This window comes from Miniopterus schreibersii, assembly GCF_964146895.1.
Source record: "Miniopterus schreibersii genome assembly, chromosome: 10".
NCBI classification, from domain to species: Eukaryota; Metazoa; Chordata; class Mammalia; order Chiroptera; family Miniopteridae; genus Miniopterus; species Miniopterus schreibersii.
In genome coordinates, this window is record NC_138110.1 from 66,231,182 (window position 1) to 66,256,457 (window position 25,276).

The 25,276-nt window shown below is 43.1% G+C and overlaps 1 protein-coding gene across 2 annotated transcripts in view; it reads right to left on the minus strand.

Moving 5' to 3' along the window:
- Positions 1-904: 904 nt before the first annotated feature.
- Positions 905-25,276, minus strand: part of FERMT1 (FERM domain containing kindlin 1) — a 30,076-nt gene continuing 5,704 nt past the window's right edge. For both annotated transcript variants that reach the window (XM_081148958.1, XM_081148957.1), the window contains exons 4-15: positions 23,774-23,920; positions 22,079-22,292; positions 20,344-20,446; positions 17,744-17,851; positions 17,193-17,324; positions 15,511-15,560; positions 8,687-8,811; positions 7,836-7,942; positions 6,464-6,685; positions 5,529-5,653; positions 4,685-4,826; positions 905-3,167 (exon numbers count right to left, since the gene is read on the minus strand). In XM_081148958.1, coding sequence (XP_081005084.1) covers positions 2,994-3,167; positions 4,685-4,826; positions 5,529-5,653; positions 6,464-6,685; positions 7,836-7,942; positions 8,687-8,811; positions 15,511-15,560; positions 17,193-17,324; positions 17,744-17,851; positions 20,344-20,446; positions 22,079-22,292; positions 23,774-23,920 — 1,649 coding nt within the window. In that variant the 3' untranslated portion in view covers positions 905-2,993. The remainder of the gene's footprint in view (positions 3,168-4,684; positions 4,827-5,528; positions 5,654-6,463; positions 6,686-7,835; positions 7,943-8,686; positions 8,812-15,510; positions 15,561-17,192; positions 17,325-17,743; positions 17,852-20,343; positions 20,447-22,078; positions 22,293-23,773; positions 23,921-25,276) is intronic.

The following is a 25,276-nucleotide window of genomic DNA, read 5'->3' on the forward strand; positions in this document are numbered from 1 at the left end:
GCCTCAGGCTGGGATCAGGGCAAGGGAGACCGGGCCGGGCATTGCAAGGCTGAGCAGCACTGGAAATGGATGGGTGGGGTTTTCTGGTTTAAGCTTCGAGGTCTTTGGAGTTAAGACAGACCTGGCTTTGAGTTGGTTCCCCTGCTTACTGGTGGTGTTACCTTGGGTAAAGTTCCTTCACTTTTTCTATTTTTTTTCCAATTACAGTTGACATTCAACATTTTCTTAGTTTTAGGTGTACAGCATACTGGTTAGACATATAACTTATGAAGTAACTCCCCCCCCCCCCCATTAAGTCTGGTATCCCCCTGACATCATGCAGTTGTTATATTATTGACTATATTCCCTATGCTGTACTTTACATTCCCATGACTGTTTTGTAACTGCCAATTTGTATTTCTTAATCCCTTCACCTTTTCCCCACAATCCACCAACCCCCCTCCCACCTGCTTGAGATGGTTCTCTCCTTTGTGAAATGAGAAGGCAAACAGTTTCTGCCCCCTATGGGTTCATGTGAGAATTGCATGAAGAGGTACATGAACTCTGATACGGACCATCTATCAATAATCAAAGAAATGCCCTTGACATTTGGCCATCAAATCAGAGACTCTCTCATGCTCCTCTGCCTCTGGATATTCCCTTGCTCTCTGGTGCTTTTCCCAAACGGTAGGCCTGGAACAGAAGAGCCCACGATATGTCAGGGAATCTGGTGAAGGTCAATGTGAAAGGAGTTGAAACCAACAGGTTTCAGGGTCAGGCTCACTGGGGAGAACAAGCTCAGATCTCAGAACTGTGAGGAAAACCACACGTTAAACCTGCATGTTGCAATCCTTTTTCATAATAGAAAAATATTCACTTTATTAGAGACAGCAGACTGGAGAGAACACACTAGACCATACTCAAATCCATATAAACCATTTAATTAAAAAAGTCATAAAAATAATAAAAAGGCAGATTTCCCAGTGTAGTGTAGATAAGACAAATGGGGTTGAAAGGCACACATTAATTAAAAATTTCATCATAAGTAGTCAGACGACCTTTTGTGCCCAAAGTAGAAAAGTGTCCTCAGGCTGCTCTTTGGAGTAGCAGCAGTTTTTAAGGTTTTTGTGCCACACTGTTTATTTCTTTGGGACGTGGCTGTGTAGTTATGGGAGAAACGTTCCCTGAAAGTTTGGTTAAAACCAGTCTACTCCTCTGAGCATTTCCATGGAAATGTCAGATAACCCTGAAAAGCTAAGGAGGAGGGTCGTACTGAGGTGTGCCTTTGGTAAGGTATGCAGAGCTGAACGTGGCAGCAGACAGGTGAAATGTCACATCGAGGAGCATTATTTTAATGTAGGGCCCAACATAATCTTAAAGACCTGACTAGGTTCTAAAATAATAGAGCCCAGAACTCTATAGTAATGACCAATACTAAGTTTAACCCAGTATAGTTTCTACATAAAACATTTCAAATGAAGTTCTTTATGACATGGACCAGATTTTCCAAGTGCCTAAGCCACCTCCGAGCTTGACAGGTAGGCCTCGGAGGTTCCCCAGGTGCCAGGGGAGTGTTCATTAACACTCACCTCTGAGAGAGGCTGAGAGAAAAACTTCCAGTGATGGCTTCTGACTCAGGCAGGGCCTAGGGGTCCCGATCTAAGGCTGTCCCATTGTGGCTCCAGGAATCCTGGAGATCTCTCTTCTCAAAAGGCTGTGCTGGGAAATAAAGCAACAACTAGCTGATGTTTACCAGCATCTGAGCTCTGGCCAGGCCCCCTGAAATTTGTACCTTAGAGAAACTCCAAAAACAATTAAAATACTATTTGATATTTTCCTCTCCCCCTGGTTTTGCTTTACCTTCTCAAGACCCATTCCCTCCAGTGCTGACAAACCAAAACAGAAAATGACAACAGAAGCAGTTATTCATTGGCCCACACTCATGTCTTAAGGCAGGGAGAAAAGACTGTGATTGGCTTTTGATTTATGAAAGCCAAGGCCTTTAAGGGGAAAGGCCAGAATCATAAGAACAGACACAAATCCAGAGTAACACTGATGAGTGGTAAGAGCGAGGCTTCCCTGCCCCCCAGACCAGACAAGGTCTGTGTGGATGGAAGCCAGTGGGCCTGGCCCATGTCCTGTCCTTCTCTTTGTGACCCGTTGGGATGGGGACCTCACTAGAAGCCTGGATATGGGGAGGTTGTTTTATGAACAGAGAATTGGGACTGTCTCCCTGAGCCCCATCCCAGAGTAGAAGTAGTGGAGACATGGGGCTGAGTTGAGGAGTAGGTTCCTTGTACCCATGTCACCAAGGACATAAAGGTGGTTGAGGGATCCCCAGAATGGAATGGGACTTGTGGGACTAGTAACCTGAGAGGACCAATGTCCAAACCAGATGGGTCAGTGGTCACCTTGGCAGAAGTCACTGTGGACCGATGACATTGAGGTCCACTGCTTTGACCCCCTGTCAACTGGTATCAGGAAATCCCACCTCTCCTCTCTCCACCCCTAGACTTTGACCTTCATGGGAAATGTGTGTGTGTGGTTTCCCTCCACCATTTCCACAAGATGGGAGCTAAAAGCTGTTCTGTTAAGGAACAACCTCTCTTTTCATACCTGAGTTTGTGGAGTAAGATTTGTCCTTGCTACATGTGCTTTTAAAGCTTGTAACAAAGCAGGTAAGCACAGGAACAACTTCTAGCCATTCACTTGCAGGTCACAGAACTGAACCTGTATGCTGGGCCTTAGAGTGGTCTTAAAGCACTATCTTTCTCCTGCCCTCCCATTTTATAGAAAAGGCAACTGAGGCTCCTTCCACTGCTGGTAGCACAGGGCAAAGTAAGCAAAGGGGGAGGGGTGCTAGGCAGTGTGCTTGAAATGAGGTAAGGATCTGGGTGACTGGCGGTGAATATGGGCTGTCCATCAGTCTGGAACCTGCACTGCAAGCCTGGGCCCCCGGCTGGGGAGGGCCGCCTTCGGCTCGCCCTCTGTAGGCCCAGCAGGCCGGCTCGGCTTCACTCCTGACCGCCTGTCAACTTGTGGAACAGATCCTCGTCGAGTGTTTCGTTCTGGTCCTTGGAGCGGGTGGACAGGAAGATGTAGCCACCGATATATTCGTGCACGACCTTGCAATCGGCGCTCAGGCAGGTGAACGCAATGGAGACGTTCTGGTCAAACTCGATCGCCACCTGGAAGACGAGGCACAGGCGACCTTAACCTCTGACAAGGCAAGAGGAGAGCGAAGCTGCGGTGCCGGAGGCGGCCCAGAGCTGAGGACTGCAGGGGTGGCTGACAGGTGGGCTTCTCCCAAAACCACAGAACACCCGCCACTTCCACGAAAGGCTTCAGAAAACATGTCTTTGCTCTCTGCGCCCTCTTGTGGTGTCAGCTTTGCTGCAAAGCGTCTGTCTCTTGTTTAGATGTAGAACTTTCTAAGCACCCCCGGTGTCAAAGTCTAGGGTATCATACAGACTTTTTGTTGGAGAATAAAGGACCCACCTAGGATTTCCTCAGCCACTGGCCCTCACTCCTTCCCAGCTGAAAGTCATAAACTAAGCACTAGAAGAAACGGACATTAGGGCTGCCCACTGCAGTCACCTAAGGCACTTTGAAAATGACTGATGCCCATAAACTGCCCTTAGACAGCCATCTTTAATTGGTCTTGGGAATGGCCTGGATGGTGGGATTTTAAAACTCCCCAGGTGATCCTAATACGCAACAAGATTTTAGAACCACTCCCTTGGAAGTCATCTAATCTCAGACCTTCATTTTACAAATGAGTGCCTCCAGATGGTTAGCAGCCCTGCTGACAAGAATCCACGGTTCTTAAAAAAAAGTGTGAGTTGCCCCTGGGTAGCTCAGTTGGTTAGAGCATTGTCCCGATATGCCAAGGTTTTGGGCTGTATCTTCCATCAGGGCACATACAAGAAGCAACCAATGAGTGCATAAATAAATGGAACATCAAATTGATGTTTCCCTCCCTCCCTCCCTCCCTCTAAAAAAAAAAAAATGAGTCTCTTACCAGGCCTCTACATTGATGGTTTTCTGCTGGAAAAATGCAGAAAGGAGGGAAGAGAGATTCCATACCAGCAGGATGCTAAGGCGCTCTAACTCCACCTAGAATTTCCCATGATGTAGCCCTGGCCTGCACTTAGTTCCCTGGGTGCAGATGATGGGGTGCTGAGAGTTCAAGGATTCCTACCCTCGAGGCTTAGCTTTTCTCAGTCATCCCTGTGCACCTCACTGGCTTCTCTGGCAGTTTCTCCCTTTTGGGACTGGGACGCTCTCAAGGTGGGCAGTGGAGCCTCCGAGTCCTCAACCAGTTAGACCTTTTGGCAGCCAGTCAGAGGAGGCCTTTTTTGGATTTACTTTGGGTGACAGTTACATCCAGTGTAGTTTCTGCTAAGTAATTATCGGCCTAAGTCTTATATAATCCTATGCTGAGCTGAAGGAAATTAACTGCTCAGCAATTTTAGAGTCTGCATTGAGACTAAGCCAACTAGTGGAGTTAATTTAAAAGCATTTTTGGTCTGTACATGTTAGGAAACTGCCCAGAACTGTGTGTGATTATTTTAGCAGACAATGGCCACAGCTTGTGGTTTCTGAGTTCTAAATATAAGAACGGCCTTTAAAATCAGAACACTGCAATTTTGAGGGCGCACATTTACAGGCTTAACACCAAATATACCCCAAACTTTCACTTTACCTGCCGGATTTCCCAATTTACATTCCACTGTTTCATATTGGCGAATCTCCATGTTGTAATTGGAATCCCAGTCGCTGCATCGATTCTAATCAGTCTATTATATGAAACTCCCAGAATGTCTTCTTTCTTACTTCCTTTAAATCTGAAAAAAAAAAAAAATTTAATTAAAAGAAGCAACTGCTTCCTGTAATGTATTTATTCACATACAACTTACAACTTCTTAAAGATAAATAACACCAATATTTCTAGATCCTGTATGAAGAATGGATAATGAGGTGTTAACTTTCTACAGAAGGGCATTTCTATTGTGCTATAGAGAATATGATGAGTGGAGAGAATTAAGGCTGACCCAAAGACATTCTTTAAGGGACACTGACATTAGAGGAAAGCAAAATAAGAGGGGGTCAAATTAATTAATTAAAAATTAGCACCATCTGTATATGCCAGGAACCCTTCTAGGCACTGGGACGATAGTAGTGAGATAAACGGATAGAAAATTCCTGACTTTATGGAAGCTTATATTCCAGTGGGGGGAACTTGACATTAAGGTCACAGATTTCATAAAATCAACAGGTGATTTCTTTCTCTGGTTTTGCAAATGTTGTTATCCCAAAACAACCAAATTTCCTTTCCCACCTAGCTAGGATTCATGGGTATCGGCACTTCAGACAGAAGTATGGAAGATCTTTATGAGCAACCCAAAGATTTGGGCTATCTGTGAAAGGACAGTATTTTAAAATAAAAACAGCTCTACATTCTAGACTAAGTGAGAATAAACTGGGCTCCAGGAAAGCCATTTAAAATTCAAAGGATGGTGAGAGAGGCCAGTGAGCCCTGTAATCACCTGACAAGGTAATAGGTGAGGCCGAATTCAGGTAGGGACTGCCACGCCTGAATGAACCGCAGCTTGGCTTCAACCAGGGACATCTGGGCCACGTTCTGGTGGGCTTCCATAATCCGGGCTGCCAGCTAAACAGAAACAAGAGACACCAAGCTCTCCTTAGCATCCCATCAGCTCCAGATCCCCTCTGAGAAAAATAAATCCAAGACCCACCTGCAGCTCTACAAAGACAATTCGTTCTCATTCATATTCTCCCCCGCCCCCCCATGCAAATCACCAGGAGCAGAAACAAGATCAGCCAACACAATAGCTTCTAAGGTTCATGAAGACGGACAGTTCCGAGTCCCTTTTTCTGGGGTAGTGGTGTTTCAATGGACAATGGGCGTACTTGACTCAGTTTATCTGTTTAACTTTTTTTTTAAATTCTCACCTGAGGATATTTTCCCCCCATTGCTTTTCAGAGAGAGTGGAAGGGAGAGAGAGAGAAACATTGAGGTGAGAGAGACACATCAATTGGTTGCCTCACAAATACACCCCAGACAGAGTCTAGCCTGCAACCAAGGTCCGTGCCCTTGGCTGGGATCGAACCCGGGACTCTTCAGTCCTCAGGCCGACGCTGTAACCACTGAGCCAAACTGGCTAGGGGGTATCTGTTTAACTTTTAATCCATGATTATGGCAGCATAATTTAAAGGGAATAAATCACTTTGTTTTTAATTAAATTATATCAAGGCATATTGCTATATTCAGTTAGCAGTACAGTTACCGCTAACATAATTAACAGTAATTTCTTAATATCACCTAATATCCCATCCATAGTCAAATTTGCCCATCAACTGATTTTTCAAGACGATGGCCTCAGTCATTTCAATTCCTCATTTTATTTTCAGGAAACACAGAATTCATTGCAAACCATTGGCCCAACAAGATTAGCAGTACCTGTTTAGACTTGTGTTTTTTTGCACACCGAGGTGACACAAAACATTCCGGATTCATGTCCATGTTTTCGAGACTGGAAGCCACTGAAGATGTCGAGTTCCGGTTTTTCATCCTCAGAAATGAAAGGATGTTGAGGACCTCCGGCTGGTAGGAGCTATCTGCCATGGTTTTGCCCTTCGATGCCAAAATGCAGGCAGCCATCCACTGGGCATATTGATTCTCCTGCAGTAAATACAGGAGGGCTGAGATGCAAGTTCAAGTGCAAAGCCATCCTGCTGGGATCAGCAGGACTTGGGCTTTCATCTTTATAATATAAAATTGTCACCTTCCAAGCATGGAAAGGTTAAAGTGGCATATGGTCTGAGTGGCTATTAATCACCTAACTTAACACCCAACAATGGCTTTTGATTCCTGCGTTGAGCTTCTAGATGATAAGGGGCTAGAGAATAGCAACGTCAGTCTTGATAAGTTCCACAACTTTAAAAATGAACCAAGGGCATGTGCCATGGAGCAGAGACAGCTAAAAACCTCAAATGCCAGACAGCCTTCCTTGACATATATTTCCATTTTCAGATCACATCTGATCTCTCTGACAGAAGAACACAAGGAAAAAATCATTAACTGATTTCCCATATCACTTCTACTCTGGCCTATCGTTAGTAAAGACTCTCATCCCACAGTAGGAATCAGGTCCAATGATGAGATCTGAACCAGAAAGTGCTGCCTTCTATCTGTAATGTCTGTGCTCATTTTTTATTTTTATTTTTACCTTAGGGAGGAAGAAGAGTGGTCCCAGAAGCAGAGGGGATGCAGCTGAGGAGTGAAATTCTTCAGAGCAACAGTAGGTGCAGTACTTTGAATTACTGACCTCAATCTCCACACCCTTTGCCATGTAATTTTATTGTCCCTCTCACCAGAGCCAGAGTGTAATTCCCCTCACTTGATTTTGGGCCCAGCTATGAGGCTTGCTTTGGCCAATGGGATATGGGTGGAAATGACAGTGTACCAAATACAAGCCTAAGTGTTAGGAGGTCTCGCATGTTTCCAGCTGCTTTCTGGCATTTCTGCCATCACTGTGAGAAGAGCCTCCCCAGGCAGCCTGGGACCCAGAAGAAATACAATGAGCTCAACCTGCAGGGAGGAGCCAAGCTTAGCCAGGTCTTCCCAGCTGACACCAGCCTGGATCATTCACCCCCAGCCTAGCTGCAGATGTTTCAGAAACAAGTGTTTGTTGGTATATGTCATTGTGATTTTTGTGGTTGGTTGTTACAAAGCAATAGCTGACTGATACAACAGTGTTCTCATTTGAGAAAACACCTCAGATGGTTTGTCCTTAGGTAGAATAACTGAACATTTTTATGGTTTTACTTACGTGGTCACATCTCAGGTACACTTCATTCATACCATCAGCAACAGGGATTAATAACTTGATTCCAAATTTTCTTCCTGCTACATTTACATCTGGCACAATTTCACAGCCTGAATAACAAAAGGTGGGGTCATAGCCGAGTTCTGAAGAATGTATTATATAGATATCAGATGTGCATCTAAAGTAAAGACTTTGCACATAAGCCCCTCTGATATGCTTTTCTTCAGAAAAACGGAGCAAGCCAATAACACTAATTAAAGGGTAACTAAGACTTACAATTAACATGGATAGAGAAAAATATTTTTCTTTTATGATTTTTGAAAATATGTCATCAACTGAATTCATTTTTGAGATTGATTTGGCTATCCTAACCTATAGGAACAATTATGAATATGAACTTTAAAATAAACCAAAGCACTGGAGATTCTCTGATTGCCACAGTGATAAGGGAATTGAGTGTCCTGGTTAATAAAATATTTCAGCTTAAGGAGTTGTTAGTACACTCACAGTCGCTTTCAGAAATTAGAATGGGCGCTAAAGTGACAATGAGTTAAGTGTAACTGTTCTAGAATTCAGAAAGCTCTTCAGGATCCCACAATGTATTATACTTATGATGTCAGTTACCTCCACCTCATAGACCTGGACACACCGGGAAAGAATAAAGAGCAGAATAGAAATAACTGTGTTGACTAAACCCCGCTCCAGTTCTAGGTGCCATGGGAACTGAGCTGCAGGCAGGCGCCGATTTGAACAGTGACACCCTGGAAATAACCTCCCTTCCGCGGGTAGGGCCTTGGCTTTCGTCGGCCTCCTGGGCCATGACAAGCCACAGCAAGATGTAGAGCCCGCCTTACCTCTCAGATTTAATTTTTCTATTGGTTCTCCTTGTTCGAGTTCCTTATTTTTAAAGTAGGCTATAGACGTGTCTTTAAAGACGAACCAATATTGTTTGAAAGCTTTTAACATTAGCTTCTTGGGCCTGCAAATGAAAGTATGGGAAGCATTGAAACAACCATCCAGAAATGTAGGAAACATCGCAAATTTCAAGCAGATCAAGATGCTCTTGCAAACAAAATATGCTTTATTTTTAAAAACAATTTGCAAATTGCCAAGTCATGTCTAAAAACTAGAAACGGGGTTTTGCTCTGAGATGTAGAGCTTAATGCAAAGCTCGCGTTAGACCGCCTGGGGCCACACTCTGGCTCTGTTACTCTCTGGACGTGTGACCCAGGGAAAGGCACTTCACCTGCCCGGTCCATGTGCACTGTCTGTGTGATGGGAAGAGCAATAGCTTCCCACTCACAGGGCTTTTGTGAGGATGGAGACAGATAATCTCTGTAAGGTGCTTATCACAGCACCTGGAACAACCAAAGTGCTAAATAAATAAATTATAAATTTATTATAAACATTATACTATGTATTATATATTGTAAATATATTATCAGTATATAATAATAATTATTATATGGGAGAAACATCCATGAGCCTGTGACATCTAAAATTTCCATACACCCCTTAGATCTGAAAAAACTGTCCATGTGAACAGCAAAGTTATCAGACATAAATATCAGATATCAAAGTGAGTGACCTTTTCTGTAGTTTCCTCTTGACCTTTAAGAGAAACCACCAGCAAATTCCCAGTGAGCCATGGGAAGCACCAAAATCCACAGCTCATCTATATTGTTATTAAAAAATATTTTTGGGAAGATCTCCAACAGTGATATTTTTGGGGGCCAGAAAACTCTGTTCTCTGGGCTCTCCAAGGTTGACAGGGCCCATGGCAGGACTCAGTTGTGTCACTGAAAACAGAAAAATGTGAGACCTATGGAGCAAGAAAGGGGGTACAAATAGGCAGAGAAAAGACACTATGGATTGTATGTGATTCGGTGGAACAGTCCTGGCTTTGGGGGTGGATCAGGGTATCTCATGGCAGAGAGGTGGAGTTCTGCATTCAAGAATGGGGCAAGAGAGGAAGCTTGGTGTTGATACCACTCATACATAATTTTGGGCAAGTCTTTTTAACACATCAGTACTCTTCTTTCCTTAGCTGAAACTGCTTAACACAAGGATAAGGGAGAAGATGTTCAGTAAAAGACAGTTGAAAGATAACAGGAACATATTACATACAAATTATAAAATAAAATTGAAAAACATTATACGAAGTTAACATTTCCAGGATTTAGAACCCCACTGCATTAAAATGTTGAGAGTTGTAGTTAATATACTTCTAAGGAATCTATTTAAAAAACTACTTATCTAAGAATCTCATTCTCCAACATTAACAGTCTTTTCAAAATAAAATCTAAAGAGCCTATAATGAAAAGTAGTAAGGTCTCAGTTTGGTCCCAGGCATCTGAATATTCCTATGCAGAATGGAATGGAACCCTGATTCTCCATTTAACTGGACTTTGAAAATATTAAAAAAATCTCAAATCCCCCTACTATCTCTTCCATTTTGTTTCCATTCGTCCCCAGAGCTAAGCTTATTGCTCCCACCCCACGTTCCAGAGGCTGGGCAGGCAGGGCAGGGGAAGGAGCAGAGAAAGCGGCTGGGTTGGGTAGGGAACGGTGCGCGCAAGAATGAGTCTCTCGAATCCTCATAAAGCTCCTAGTTTAAAGAGGGGTATGAACAAAACAAACAAATACAGTATGGTAAGTCATACAGCAAGGGTGCGGGAAGAGGTGAGTTACAGAGGGACACAGCATTTAAACAGAGAAGGAAGGACTGGGGGAAACTGGGAAGAAATTTCAGAAGGTGGCAACCGCACATGCAGAATGCAGAGGCGAGTCCGAGCTGGGCACCTTGTTGATAGGAGCTGGGTTGAGTATTTCTTGAACCCTGACCTCCTGCTGGGCACTGTGCTGAGCAATGGGGATGGGGGAGAGGAGTAGTTTCTGTGGCTCCAGCCTTTCCGTGAGGGGGAATGATACAGATGAGAACAGCAAGGTAGGCCGGGGCTGTGGTGGGACTTTGAATGTCCTGCTATGGAGTTGGACTTTATTCGAGAAGATGGTTCTCAAGCCCTGGTGCTCATCAGAATTGGAAGGGAGCTTGTCAGAGATATCCGAGCATGGCCCCAGGCCCCGAGGTGAAGATTCGCAGGTCCAGGTTAGGACCCAGACATCTGCATTTTACGTGAGCTTTCCTAAGGTGGTTCCCCATTCCCCAGAGTTTGAGAAACACTGGTATAGACCAGTAATCTCCAAACTAAAACTGGGCACAGCGCATCTTTAAAAATATCTTGAGTACCTATCCCTTAACACAGCGATTTTCAACCTTTTCATCTCATGGCACACGTAAACTAATTACTAAAATTCTGGGGCACATCAAAAAATATATTTATTCTGATGTGACAAAAAAATAGGTATAATTCTGATTCATTCACACCGGATGGCTATTGTTGTGTTGGCCATTGTCATTTTTTTATTTGACAACCTAAGGGAAAGGAGGTCAGTGCCCCTGACTAATTAGTCAGGTATTGTATGTTTTAAAAATTCTTGTGGCACACGGTTGAAAATCGCTGCCTTAACATATGTAGAATTGTTTGCGATATTTGTATATGTATTTATAACATATAATAAATTACATACATTATAAAATCTACACAAACATATACATTAAAAATAAATGAATATAAAAAATTCAGTTTGTTTTAAGAAGGGAGGTTCTTACTCAGTTACATAAATCCCAGTTGAGGAAGTACAGTGTGGCTGTGCTCACTGAATCACAACGCTCATATCTTAATGCCATCTACCTGTTTGGGAAGGTTTTTGTTGAAACAAAGCCACTGATTTCCATCTTCTCTAATGTCAATCACTCATGCATATCAATCAGAATATGTTGCCTTAAGTGCATTTAAACACACTGTAACTCTTAATCTGGATGATATTTAACAGAAAAATTCTGTTTCCGAGTTTTAAAGGTGTGCACATGTTATTGTTTTAATAGGCGGTATCATTATTGGCAATACTATGACAATGAAAACATTTCCAAATAACTGCTTTCAAATGTTCTCCTTAAGATGAGTGTGTTTATTATCTTGAAAGCATCTGGAGGCTTACTACTCATGGACACTTGTCATCACAGAAAGGTCCTAGATTAGGAAAACCTTTTTCGAAAAAACAAAAATGTGTAACTCTATTTCAGGTACTTTTCCACCTTATAACCGGTGAGCCTTAATGTGGGACCAAAAGATTTTCATGGTCACTCTCCTAGTGACCATGAATTGTAAATACTCTAAAGATTCTACGATATTTTAAGTCTTTTTTTTTTTTTTTTTTTTTTAATATTTTTATTGATTTCACAGAGAGGAAAGGAGAGGGAGAGAGAGAGAGAAACATCAATGATGAGAGAGTCATTGATCGAGCCCACAACTTGGGCATGTGCCCTGACTGGGAATCGAACCCTGATCGCCTGGATCCTAGGTCGACGCTCAACCTCTGAGCCACGCCCGGCCAGGCGATATTTTAAGAGTCTCGTATCTATAAAATGAATCTCACTGATAATCTCCTGCAGCACAATGTGTATGTCTGAATGGATGGAGCTTCTTTGCTACGTAACTTGCCTACTTGCCTACAGGAACTTGACCAATAATACAATGAATGAATTTTATGTGTGGCCCCTAAAACCCTGCTGGGGAGCCATTTTATTTATTCCAAAGTAGTCTCTCCTATGGTGGTTATACCTTCCAGTTGGGCATAAATCATTGTTTTTATTAAATATGTAACTTACTAGTAGGATTATATCTTGTCTGATTTATATTTAGGTGTTTGCAGAAAGCAGAATCTTGAAAAATTGGTTGGGCAGAAAATTCTAGATAGACTGTTATCTTCTCTTGGCACTTTCAAGATATTCCTAGCCAGTGAGAAATCTGCTGCCCACCTAACTGTTCTTCTTTGTAGAAAATCTGTCTTCTCTGTCTGATTTAAAAGACTTTCCCTTTCCAGTGGTTGGCTGTATCAAGACCAACATTTACATTGATTTTTTTTTTTTTTGGATCTGTGATTCTTGAATCTAAGGACTTTTGTCTTTAATAATTCTATAAAATTCTCATGCATCCACTTTTAAATGCTTGTTTCTCCCCATATTTTCTTCTGGAACTCGCAGGGGAGCTTCTGCATTCTATTTATATACTTCCCATTTCTACCTGAGTTCTCTCTTCAACTGTGTTTTTAAATTTGATGTTTAATGTACTCATTCAATTTTAAATCTCTATGACTATGTTTTTTCATTTCTAGAATTTCTATTTGGTTCCCCTTCAATATTGCCTGTTCTCCCTCATTACAATTTTTACCTTTAAATTTACTTAAGGATTCTCAACATACTCATTTTATGGTTTCTTCAGATTGTTCCATTACTTAAAATTATTGAAACTGCTAATCCTGCTGTTGGTTGAGTCTGTTTTTCCTTTATGGGGTGGTTCATTGACTCAAATGGTTAGTAAGTTTTATTGGAAGCTTTTTTTTTTTTTTTTAAAGAGGGTTATTGTTTTCTGTAGAAGGCCTATGCATGCCAGGTTGTGGATATTTCCCTCCACAGATTTTTAAAATTACATTTGCTAGGACTTCATAGATTTTTGTGGTCTTGATCCAGTTTCTGTTTTATTTTTCTAGGATTCTCTTGTCATATAAGACATTTAAATTTAGATCTACATCGTTGTGCGGCACAGACCTTGGCTCTGATTTCTTGAGAGAGACTTTTCATATCCCACACAGAACCCCACGCTGGAATGAACTTCCTTACTGCTTCCTTTGGTTGATGGGTGGTTTTTCTACTCCCTGTTAAACAGAGAAGGCAGCCCTTGCAAGTCTCCACCTTTAGGCAGGCCTTCAGTCCTGGCTCCCTGCTTCACATGAAGCACACCCCACCTTAAAGCTTCACCTCTGATTCCTGCATGGGCACAGAAATCCCAGCCCCAGGCCATGAGTACTGATGCCCATGGCCCAACTCCCTCTGTGCAGCTGAGGCTCCATTTGTAGAACTAGGTTCGTTCCCTCTTTATTTCCTGGAGTTGGGGTTTCTCAGTCTCACTTCAAGATTAACTTTGTATTTACAATTATTTTATTTTATTTTAATTTTATTCAGCATGCACATGTATTTATGGTCAACACTGGGATTTACACGAGATCAGATGCTATGTTGCTGCAATTGGATGTCCACTATTTATATAGTGGGTTTAATTAATCTTGTTTGGGGGGGTGGGGGGGGGAAGAGCCTTACTGTTAAAAAAACAAACACAAAACACATTCAAAGGGTTAGTTCAATGCTTTTGTACTGATAAGGAGGCCCAGGGAAATGAAGGGCCTATTCAAGGTCACGCGCCCACTAGGAACAGAGGCCCATTCTCCACTCTCCTTCCTCGCGTCTCTGTGCCTTTGCTTCCTCCCTCTTTTCCTTCCCCCTTCACTTCCTTCTTTCATGAACTACATTATATATTAAGTTCGGTGTCATGAGACCTTTGATGGATAAAGTGCCCACTGGCCAAACATGAGAACGATTTTGTGAGTGTGAACATATCACTCCCACTACAGTGATGTGGATGTGGGGCTTTCCTCCAGGAGGTCTTCCTCTTCATCTAAAATATCTACAGGAGGGAAATAGTCACCATGTGGTTTATGAAGGGCTGGGATTGCTCTGAACAGAGAAGAGGGCAACCTACTTTCTTTGTAGGACAATTATTAATAATTTATGAAGACGTATTTGTGGATTCAAATTACCACTGCTTTTCTGTAGCTCTGCCCATAACGATATGTATGGTTACAACTATTTATGCCAGAGATGAAATGAATGGCCCTGCTGTTTGAGACCAGACCCTAAGATCACATTTAAAAAAGAAAACAAACTTGTAGAAACCCGGTGACAAATATTGTAATCTTTGGACTCCTGTTTCTCACCTAACTGGTTCATTCTTTCCAAGTCTTTCTTTGTATCATTTACTATCAAAAGCAGCTTGTTTCTTTTCAAGCCAACTGAGCCAGTGAAGTGTTGGTTTGTTAAAAGTCAACAAACCATAAAGTGACAGACAACTGATAGGACTTCAAAGGGACCTTATCCTTTCATCCTTACAAACCTTGGCACCATCACAAACACGGTGGTTCTTTTTTTTCCATGAAATAAAAAACTTCTCTGCCTTTTCAACAGTTTCAGATTGACCTGAGGTGATAGGGGAGTTAATCAGAACTACTTTAACAGGCAAAGGTAGATAACTAAGGTTATTTCTCTATAAGCCCAGGATCCAGGTTCCAGTGACAACTGATTCTCAAACTGGGAAAGAACCTGGAAATGGTGTTCGAGTCCTGAGACTCCCAGATGGACTGTAACGGAAACTCCAGTCTGGCATACGTGTTCATTCTTGCTGACACTGGCCATGTTTACACCACCATTTATTGAGCATGTACTATGAGCCAGGCACTATGCTCAATGCTTCACATGTGTTATTTTATTTAATCTTCTCTCTTCTCAACAAACTCACGAGGAGGTATATCCTCATTTTATACATCAGGAAACTGAGGCTCAGAGACATAGGACAACACCCAAGGTCACCCTGCTAGCACGTGCTGTGGAGCCAGGAATGTCTGTCTGATGCCAAAGCTCATGCTCTCATCTTTGAACCATGAAGTTGCTTAATGGATGTTCAGTTTAAACTTCTGTACTCTATTCCCCTTAAGGGTGACTTACCTAAATAATTTGAGATTATCTGCAAGTTTAGGGATATCGGTAATGTCCTCCTAAGGAAAAACAGATAACATTCCATAAGCAGTAATCAGACACATGGTGCTGACACTCTATACCTGCATCGGTCAACACTCTAGCACTCACCACATGTAGCCATTTAAATTTGAATTAATTACAATTAAATAGAATGAAAAACTCAGTTCCTCAGTCACACTAGCCACATCTCCAGCAGTTGCCTTGGGGTGAGGGGGTGGGGGTGCGGAAGGGTTGGGAGTGGGACGGGGCACCTGGGGTGGGACACATGCAGGGGCTTCTGTGGTGGCTGGCAATTCTGTTTCTTGGTTTGGGTGGTGACTTGGGTAATGATTTAATACTAATTTGGTAGGCTGTACATTTTTGTTTTGTGGGGTTTTTTTCCACTTTTCTGTATGTGTCATATATCACAGAAATGAGGAAAAGAGATTAAAAATTTGACCAAGCACTCCCTGTACCATTCAAGTGAAACATCTGAATTAAAAACAATGACTTTTACAAAATTATTTTATAAATTGTACATCAGAGTGAGTAACTCTAGGTACATCTAGTTTACTAATTAAACTCTTGAAAGGTACCTGGTTCAAAGTTCACTCTACAGTGTAGGTTGGTGTTTGTTTTCAAACTGAAAAGCCTATTGTTTGACATCACAAAGCCTGGACATGAAAATATCCTTAGGGCGAGAGGAGGGACACTTTCATCTATTCTAAAGAGGAACACTTTCCTGCTGTATGTATTTACTGGTGGAAGTAGACAAAAAAGAACTCGTTTCATGGGGCGGTTGTCTCCCATAAATGTGAGAAAGGGTTCTAATTCTCTACAGAACCTTGGCATTGAGTTTATTTCAGGTATTTAGTTTTGCACGATACCAATTTCCTATCTTAAGGAATTTAATCATAAGCGGACATATTAAATGCATAAGAATACAGTGACTCATTTTTATCTATTTTTAAAAAATCTAATTACAATGGACCCACCTCTCTGAATCAATGTGATCAAACTACTCCCATGATTGAAGAAGTTAAACAAAAGCGTGGCACCCAACAAATGAATCAAGCAGGAGGGGCATTCCAATTATAAAGCTGACATTCAGCCACATTTCATGGGGAAGGGGCAAAAGATGATAAACATGTATTATTTCTTTATGTTTTACTGCAGTCAAAGGGTTCAGGAAGTTTTTATAATGTTCCAGAAAAAGGCCCTCATTGCTGTCAACCTTGCCCAGTGGGAAGGTGTGACTAGTAAGTAGGTAATAAGACCATTTACCTGAAAAGCCTTGCCTCTGTTCCCACAGCTGCCCCGTGCAATAGCCGGAGCCTTCCTTCTAGACTTCAGGAACCAATTCCCTGTCCTACGTAGTGACATGAAGTCCTCAGCAGTCTTTCTTTCCTACCATGCCAACTCATCCCAAAGAAGAAACCTGATGCAATAGTGTTGTCATTAGTGGTCATGAAAATATCTTACAGTCCCTTCCAGAGCTAACCTGGGAAAAGAGAGTCAGCTCTGGCTAGGCCTATGCTTGTCCAATGACCAGCGTGTTTTCTTTTCTCAAATTCAGACAAAATATTCTCTTGTTTCTAATAAAAAAAATGTCACCTACACTTGTCAGTCAGAACAGAGCCACAGTTCAGAGTTATCAGAAAAGTTCATACCAGAGTGTTGTCCGCTTTTCCACCTTCGAGGGTCACTTCCAAATTAGAAAGCGCGGCTTCCACTTCATCAACTTCAGACTCGCTGGTAAAGTCCTGGATGTCAGCCGACAACGACAGCTTGCTAATGTGATACTAGATAGAAACAGCATTTAGAAACGTTATCAGCACAGATGAGTCCATGGGCCAGTTCTTCTTTTTTGGAGACACTCCCCCATACTACCAAGCACCTCCTCCAAGGAGACCTCCCTCCTATGCAGAGAAAATGGCATTTTAATCTGAACTGTGCTGAGATCCACAGTTAGTCACGTTCAGACTCGGTTCTTCTCCATCGCTGGCTGAGTTCATAGTGGGAAAGAGAGAAAAACTGCAAGACTCATCCTGTACATAAGCAAGATACGCACATGTGGGTCTGAGGAGCATTTACAGTTTTAATTCACTCCCCTCATTTTCAGCACTTTCTTCAAAGGACGAACCAGTAGAATAAAATGAAACTGAAGCAGAACTAACTTGCTTTGTCTCCTCGCAGAAAAAAGGGCCCAACATTCCCCTACCTGCAGCGCCGCGAAGATCAACATTTCTTCCTCCGTGCAGTCGATGTCTTCTAGGACGATGGCCCACCTGGCCTGTTCATAGAGCTGGTTTATCCGGACAGCGTCGTACTGAGCAAGAAACAGGTATGTGTGTTTGGGGGGGCAGGGGTGTCTAGGGGGCACCGAGTATACATTTTACCACCACATCCCTTAGAAAAATAAACAGGTTAAAGGAAACACGGAGGGAGAGAAAGATAAGAGTGCCTACTGAGCTTTATCACGGGCCGATTAGCGTAGTTTTTCCTTTTGCAGGAACCTTATGCATACTAAGAAAAAAGGCGACAGGGAATGTAAACATCCAAAGAAAACCCAGAGCAGCAAAGAGCACTGCTCTCGGGTAGGTGGGAAGCGGGGCCTCTCAGACAGGGAGGCGGTGCAAATCCCAGTGCGGTGCTCAGCAGGCTCGAAAAATGTAGTAAGAACCTTAGGGGCATCTGTCCTTGTGCTGTGAACTTGGCCAGGTGACATGGAACACCTTGGGGGCAGCCCCAGAGCCCTCCCCAAACAAATCAAAACACAACCCCGTGAGAACATTCACGGCAGCATTATTCCTAATAGCCCAGACCTGGAACCGGGCCAGTGTCCCTCGACTATGGATAAACAAAACATGGTCCGTCCACACAAAGGGACACCACTCAGCAGCAAAAAGGAATCATCCAGTATGTAATCTTTTGCGTCTGGGCTCTTGCTTGCAAGTGTTTTCTGAGGTTTATGTGTGTTGTTGCTCATTAGTCTACTGGGTTGTTGGTCTTTTTATTATTGATATGTAGGAGCTCTTTATATATTAGAGGAAATTAGCTTTTTGTTTATGGGTTGCAAAGATTATTTTACTTTATTTATGGTTTTTTGCCAGGCAGAAAATTTTCATTTAAAAAAAGACTTTGGTTACAATAATTCAATATAACGGTTTCATTTTGTAATCCTATGTATTTTAGTTCATTAATTTGAAAACGTTATTCTCACATCCAGCAGTTTTGGGTTCTTAAGATGCTAGCTTAGATTTTGGCACATAGCAGTTGCTCAATAAATAAATGAATAATTAAACAGAAGTACAAGTTAGAATAGATACAATTGGGCCAACTTACTTATTTAGCAATTAGAAAATTCATGAGTATGTTTTACTTAGTTTCAGAAAAAAAATTTAAGGCATTTAAAAAAACATATAGCATAATATTGTAATAACTATGTATGGTCCCAGGTGGGTACTAGACTTATCAGGAGGATTGCTATGCAAATTATATAAATGTCTAACCATTATGTGGTACAACTGAAACTAATATAAAATAATATTGAATATCAACTGTAAGTGAAAAAAATAATATATAGCCTACAACAAGGTAGTGTAAATTGACTAGGAATTAAACAAAGGGAATGAGAGAAGTTGAGTCAGGAGTGAGGCTTCAAAAATGAAATCACAGAAAATGTACAAATTTGGTTCTAGCAGACAATGCAGAAAAAGGAAACCTGGGCAATTATATAATTCACAGTGCCCTTAAAGAAATAAAGACGATTATTTAAAAGAAGCAGTACAATAATTTCTCCTGAGGGTTTTCCCAAAGAAGAGCCCCCAATTGCTCTTTGCTGTGATTCACTGGAAGTCATGCACCCCAGACACAAGCTAGGTCCATGGGCGTGAAGCTGGAGCCAAAGACTGAGCAGGAGCCCCACAGGAGTGACAAAGGAGAAGGCTTATTATGAGAAAGACGCCCGCTAGGGAAGCAGTGGGAACCGAGATGGGCCTTTGAGGACCAGACCTAAAATCAGGACCGAGGAGAAGACTGCCATGAGGCCGTAACGCGGCTGTGGGTGAGAAAAGGGTCTGCACAGAAGGGGTGGCCTGAGCAAGCCCGTCGGACAAGCGCCCAGCACCAAGTACCTAGACGGCGCAACACCAAGCACAAGACTGGACGGAGCAATGCGATGAAACTGCCCTGGGACCTCAGAGAAGCCGTGGCCCGGTTTATACTCCCTGCATTTGGCCACTTATCTGCTGTCTCACAGTTGCACAAAAGGGCCACTCAGGGGCAGGGAGAGGACTCAGCTGTCCCAGTGAACTTCAGGTGGGAGGCGTGCACCTCAAATGGGACCTGGCGACTAGCTGGGTCTTTATTTACATAGATGATCCCTCCTTCTCATCACCAAGGACTGTCAGCACCACGGTGGGGAGTCTGCTGTGCGCCCTCAAGGGGTCCTGGTGTTTTCCTGAGAACCTGCTCTGATCCTGGGCCCGACGCCTTCCTTCCTGAGCACTAAGGACTCTGGCCCCGCGAGCAGCTCTCCTCTTGTTCCTTCATTCCTGTGAATGGAGGGGGCGGCATGCACCTTGCTGGGCACGAAGACCCCGAGAGACTCCCAGTCACTCGGGGGCAGCTGACCGTGCTCGCTAGGACCCAAAAGATGAAAGTCAGCGCGCAGAATACATTTACTGGTCTAACTCTGCCAAGCTAAACCGAAGATTATATAAATTAATCCTAACGCTGGTAACTAAATCACTCAATTTTACACTTCCATGGATTCACATTTTCAAAAAAGGGAGAGAAAATAAAGAAAGAGTATCTTACTTTGGGATTCAAGTCAAAGAAAGTGTAGTATTTAAATCGTAGCAGCAGCTGCTCATCTTCCTGGATGCCCTGTTCCATGAGGGAGCGTGAGGAGTCCAGCCACCTAGAAAACAAGGGGATGAGTTAGAAAAGTCTATCAGTTTTGTACATATATATTACAGTAGCAGATATGCTTGCATGCTATATACAGTATGTGCATCATGTAATATATACGTTACATATGTGTTTATATTATGTACACACATCTCCTTGAACAAAGTCTGAGTAAGTAACATGACCCAAAACCAGTAAGGGAGAGGACTTGAGGATAGCTTCCATCTATATTTTATCTTATGGCCTTCTCAGTACTATATGTGTGTGTGTGAATTTTTTCTCATTGACACTTTAAAGTAACCCAGTGAAGCAGCCAGAGCAGTTTGTATTTTCTCAGTTTTATAGATGAATAAACTGTCTCAGTGACATCAAGTGATGTGCTTAAGGTCACGTGCCTTGTGGTGGAGCCAGAATGAGCATCTATTCTTAGTGAGTGCCCGCACGGCCTCTCCTCCACACCGGGTGGTCCAACCCAGAGCTGGCTCTATCTCACTGTCTAGAACTTTCTGTAATTACAACAATATTCTATATGGCCCTGTCCAATAGAGTAGCCACTAGCCACATGTGGCTAGTACCAGGTTTTAATTTTAATTAAATTCAAATTTAGATATAAATATCTGCACATGGCTAGTTGCTCCTATACTGGATAGTATAGTCCTAGGATTGGAAAAAAAAAACACAAAACAGGTAATGGTGAGAGGTGGAGGGGTGGAGATTAAAAGTTAACAACAAAACCAGATAGGCGTGAAAGTCATCCAGTACCACTGAATGAAAATGGCTTGAATTTCTGCTATATTAGCCCCTAAGAGGCAATTTCCATCCTACAGGGCTTGACAGTCCAGTGGGGGAGACCAAGCCTCCTAATAAAGGGACAAAGTGACACTGGAACAAGTGGAGTATGAGGACAGAACTATGGAGAAGTGACTGGTCTTGCTTGAATGGTGACATCTGTGAAGGAGGGAGTCTGTGGCTGGGCCTTAAAGGACAAGCAGGGACTGACCTGTAGAGCAGGAGGAGAGGAGAAGGGTCCTGGGGCAGTGACAGAAAGAGTCCATGTGCACCATGGGGGATGGGTACAAGGACGCAGAAGAACAGAGCCAGCTGCCGGCACCGGGTATCACAGGGAGTGCGATGCTGTCTACAAATCTGACTTTATTTGGCATACGGGGAGTGAAAGGAACTAGTGGTTTAATAAATAGTTTGAGCGTATTTTTGGAGCCCACTTGAAGCGAAGCAGAAGGAATCGCTCATCAGAACGTCGGAAGAGAGAATGTTAACAAGGCCTTGCGGGCGGGTGGCCACCTTGGGTTTCCGTCTGACTTTTGGGGACCAACCGACTTATAAACTGCTTGACATCCCATAAAGTACACTTTGCACATATGTAGGGGTGAAGAATTAGCATTCACATATGGTAAACCGCTGGGCTACCCAGACACAGAAAGGTTGTCACACTTTGTACGTATTGAAGTGACCAAAGGTCGCATTTTTTCTCTTTTGGTGCTAAAATCAGTACTGACTTTCGCTAACCGGGTGCGACCCCCAGGCACCCTGCCTTAGACATTCAGCACCCTCCCCACCTCTGCGGCGTCTCCCTCACCGTATCAGCATCAGCCCACGAGAAGCAGCGGGGCCGTGTCCTTACCCTGCGTTAAGCTTGGCTTTATCGACCAGCGACCGGGCCTGGTACATGTCAGCCAGCGCCTCGGGTGACTGCGGGGGTTGGCTGAAGGCGAGGATGCTGCAGTTTTGTTCGGTCAGAGGGCTGTCACTGAACCAAGTCATGGTGGACGACACTGGTGTGCCGTTGACGGGGTCGTACGTGGGCGTCATGGTTTTACTGTACAAGCCAGGACTTACTGGAAGGCAAAGGGGAGCCCACACGAGGGTATGAGATTCAGGGAGCAGGAATCTTTGGAAAAGTAAGTAGGAAGACTGCTGACACTAAAACGGGTTTTGAATTTAAATATTTGTAGCATTTAAAAAATAATCAGATGATGCCTGGCCAGTATGGCTCAGCGGTTGAGCATCGACCGAGGATCCAGGAGATGGAGGTTTGATTCCCGGTCAGGGCACATGCCCAGGTTGCCTGCTAGATCCCTAGTCGGGGGCGAGCAGGAGGCAGCCGATCAATGACCTTCATCATTGATGTTTCTGTCTCTTTCTCTCTCTCCCTTCCTCTCTCTGAAATCAATAAAGACATACTTAAAAAAAAAATCAAACAAGTCATGACTGATGGGGGAGAAGTTATATACAGGTAAAGCTCTTGCCCGAATATTTAGCTATGAAAAATGTGGAAACTGGCCCAGTTGGCGTGGCTCAGAGGCTGAGCATCAGTCTATGATCCAGGAGATTGCAGTTCGATTCCCGGTCCGGGCACATGCCCGGGCTGCAAGCAGGATCCGCTAGTCGGGGGCGTGCAGGAGGCAGCTGATCAATGACTCTCTCATCATTGGTGTTTCTATCTCTCTCTCTATCCCTCTCCCTTCCTCTCTCTGAAATCAATAAAGATATATTTAAAAAAAAACACCCAAAACGTGGAAACTGATAGGCTGTAAGAGCTTCCACAGTCAATCCAGACAGATGTTGGAGACTATCTCCTTCTCAACAATTCAAAATTCCTCTGTTCTAGCAGCGAGTTTTTACAATAGTAGAGAACCGGAGGTCTCACAGAATGCACATACAGGCTGTATTTTGGGCAAATTCCTTAAAGAAATAGCAGTACTTGCCAATTTTAAGAACCCAGCTAATTGATGGTTTATATATCATCTGGCTATAATTTGCATTGGAAAAATGCAAATAATTCCCTTTCTTCTTTGCACTGGAAACTACTATACACCTCAGGTGTTAGAAAACTCTCAGGTGTTGCAGGCAAGTTAGCTTTTTATATTTTTATATAAAAGGAAAATCATTTTTACCTGTTCTCCTGTTACATGTCTAGTGGTGCAAAATTTAAATGGAATTCATACAAGAGTCACATGAAGATAGAACCAGGAAAACAGAAGTATATTTGAGGGATCCAAATAATGTGTTTTCCTCCTCAAACTCACAGCCAGTTCTACTAAGGTTTTTAATTCATCAGAAACGCAATACATGCAATTAAAATAATGAGCTATAAAACACAGCTTGTCAAAAAAATTCTGTTTGTTCCAAAACTAGTTGTGTATTCTTTCTTCACCACAGGACTCCTGCAAGGTTAGTCTTTGTTTGGGGGACAGAGGAGGGAGGGAGAAGAGAAAGACAGAGCAGAGGGGAGGACAATGCCTGGGGTTTAGAAATTTAAGAAACTCTTGGCTTTAAGAATGAAGTAAAACAACAAAGTACCTGTCTGGAATCTTACCTGGTGGCCCCGAGATTGTCGGAGAGCTCTCCAGGTTCAAGACGTCCTCAATTATGGGCTCCCTGTTAGTCTTGTCTTTTTTCTTCTTCTTTTTAAAACAGTCACCAGAAGGCTTTAACAAGGAAAGTTCTTCTGATCTTCTAATATCTAACAAATAAATGTAAAAAAGAAGATCAAAAAGTACAGAGAAAATTCCTTCTAAGACTCAGAGTCACGCTGGGCATTTAAAAATCATTTCTCAGAAAGTTGCTGAGAAGGAAATGGAACTAAACTGTACCCCTTTTTGAAGAGGAATGGAGACCCCCCCCCCGTGGGGACATGTGTGGGACACATAGTGGAAGGAGATTCAGTCTAGTAAAATTTCTAGTTTTTCAGTTTGTTGTGAAAATCTTCCAAATGTATCCGAAGCAAAGGCAATAGTGTAATGGCCCCTCCACGGGCCCATCACCACCAACCACGACCCGAATTCTGCTATTCTTGTGTCACCTACTTACTACGGATTCCCCTCTCCTTTCTTTCCCCGCTTCCTTCTTTCCCCCTCCTGCTCCCCCCCCCCCCTTTTTAGCTTTTTAAACATCAGCCAAGGACCCCACCTGTTTTCTTTATGGACCACAGATCCTGAGAGCCCTTTTCTTACGTGATGCCCAGCAGCTAATTTCATCCCTGTGGCAGACATTGGCAGCCTGCCCACCTCTTCTTGGCCCTCACCAACTCAGGGCACTCTGACTCAGCTTCCAGTGGCAGCTAGGACATGTGTCTCTGCCTGAGGGCTTGCTCTGAACGCCGGATGCCGCACTGCCCAGATACAGATGCAACAGGCCACACGAGTTCAGAGAGTGAATGCTCTCCAAGAGCGGCCCTCAGTGACTGATGAGTGGTGTATTAACCCCAAGCTCCCTTGCCCTTGGGTGGCATGGCCCTGAGGCATGTCTGCGGTGTCTCCCAGAGGTCCCAAGGAGGCCACAGTGTGACCTGATTGGTGACAATCTCTTATTGGTGGCACCTTCTCTGCCCAGACTCACGTCCCCATTCTTAATCAGTGTTTCCTGGCATTACCTCCCAAATAAAAAGATATTTGTACTTGAACCTTTATCTCAGGGTCTGCTTTGGAAGTCCCACAGAAAAGAAATGGCTTGGGTGAAGCTGTCCTTAGTGGCTGTTAAACTCATGGGACACCATCTCATAAGAATCAGTTTCAATCCATAATTAGGTATGCTTTTCTGCTTAAACTCCACAAAGGATTTTTGTGCATAGGGCTATGTATTAATTGGAGCCAAATGTTAGCGAAGTAATTAAGTCATTACCCCACCATCCTCTCAAAACCAATAAAGACGCATTGGCTCTATGGCGATAAAGATTTAATGGAACTCTTTTTTGGTTTGTCTTAAATATAATGATGATTTGCCATGGCTTAGAGAAATGAGTTTGGGGGGATCGTAATGGGTTTGTTCCTTCTGTGTATAAATCTCTTTGAAATAGTTTTGAGCTTTGGGGGAATGAATC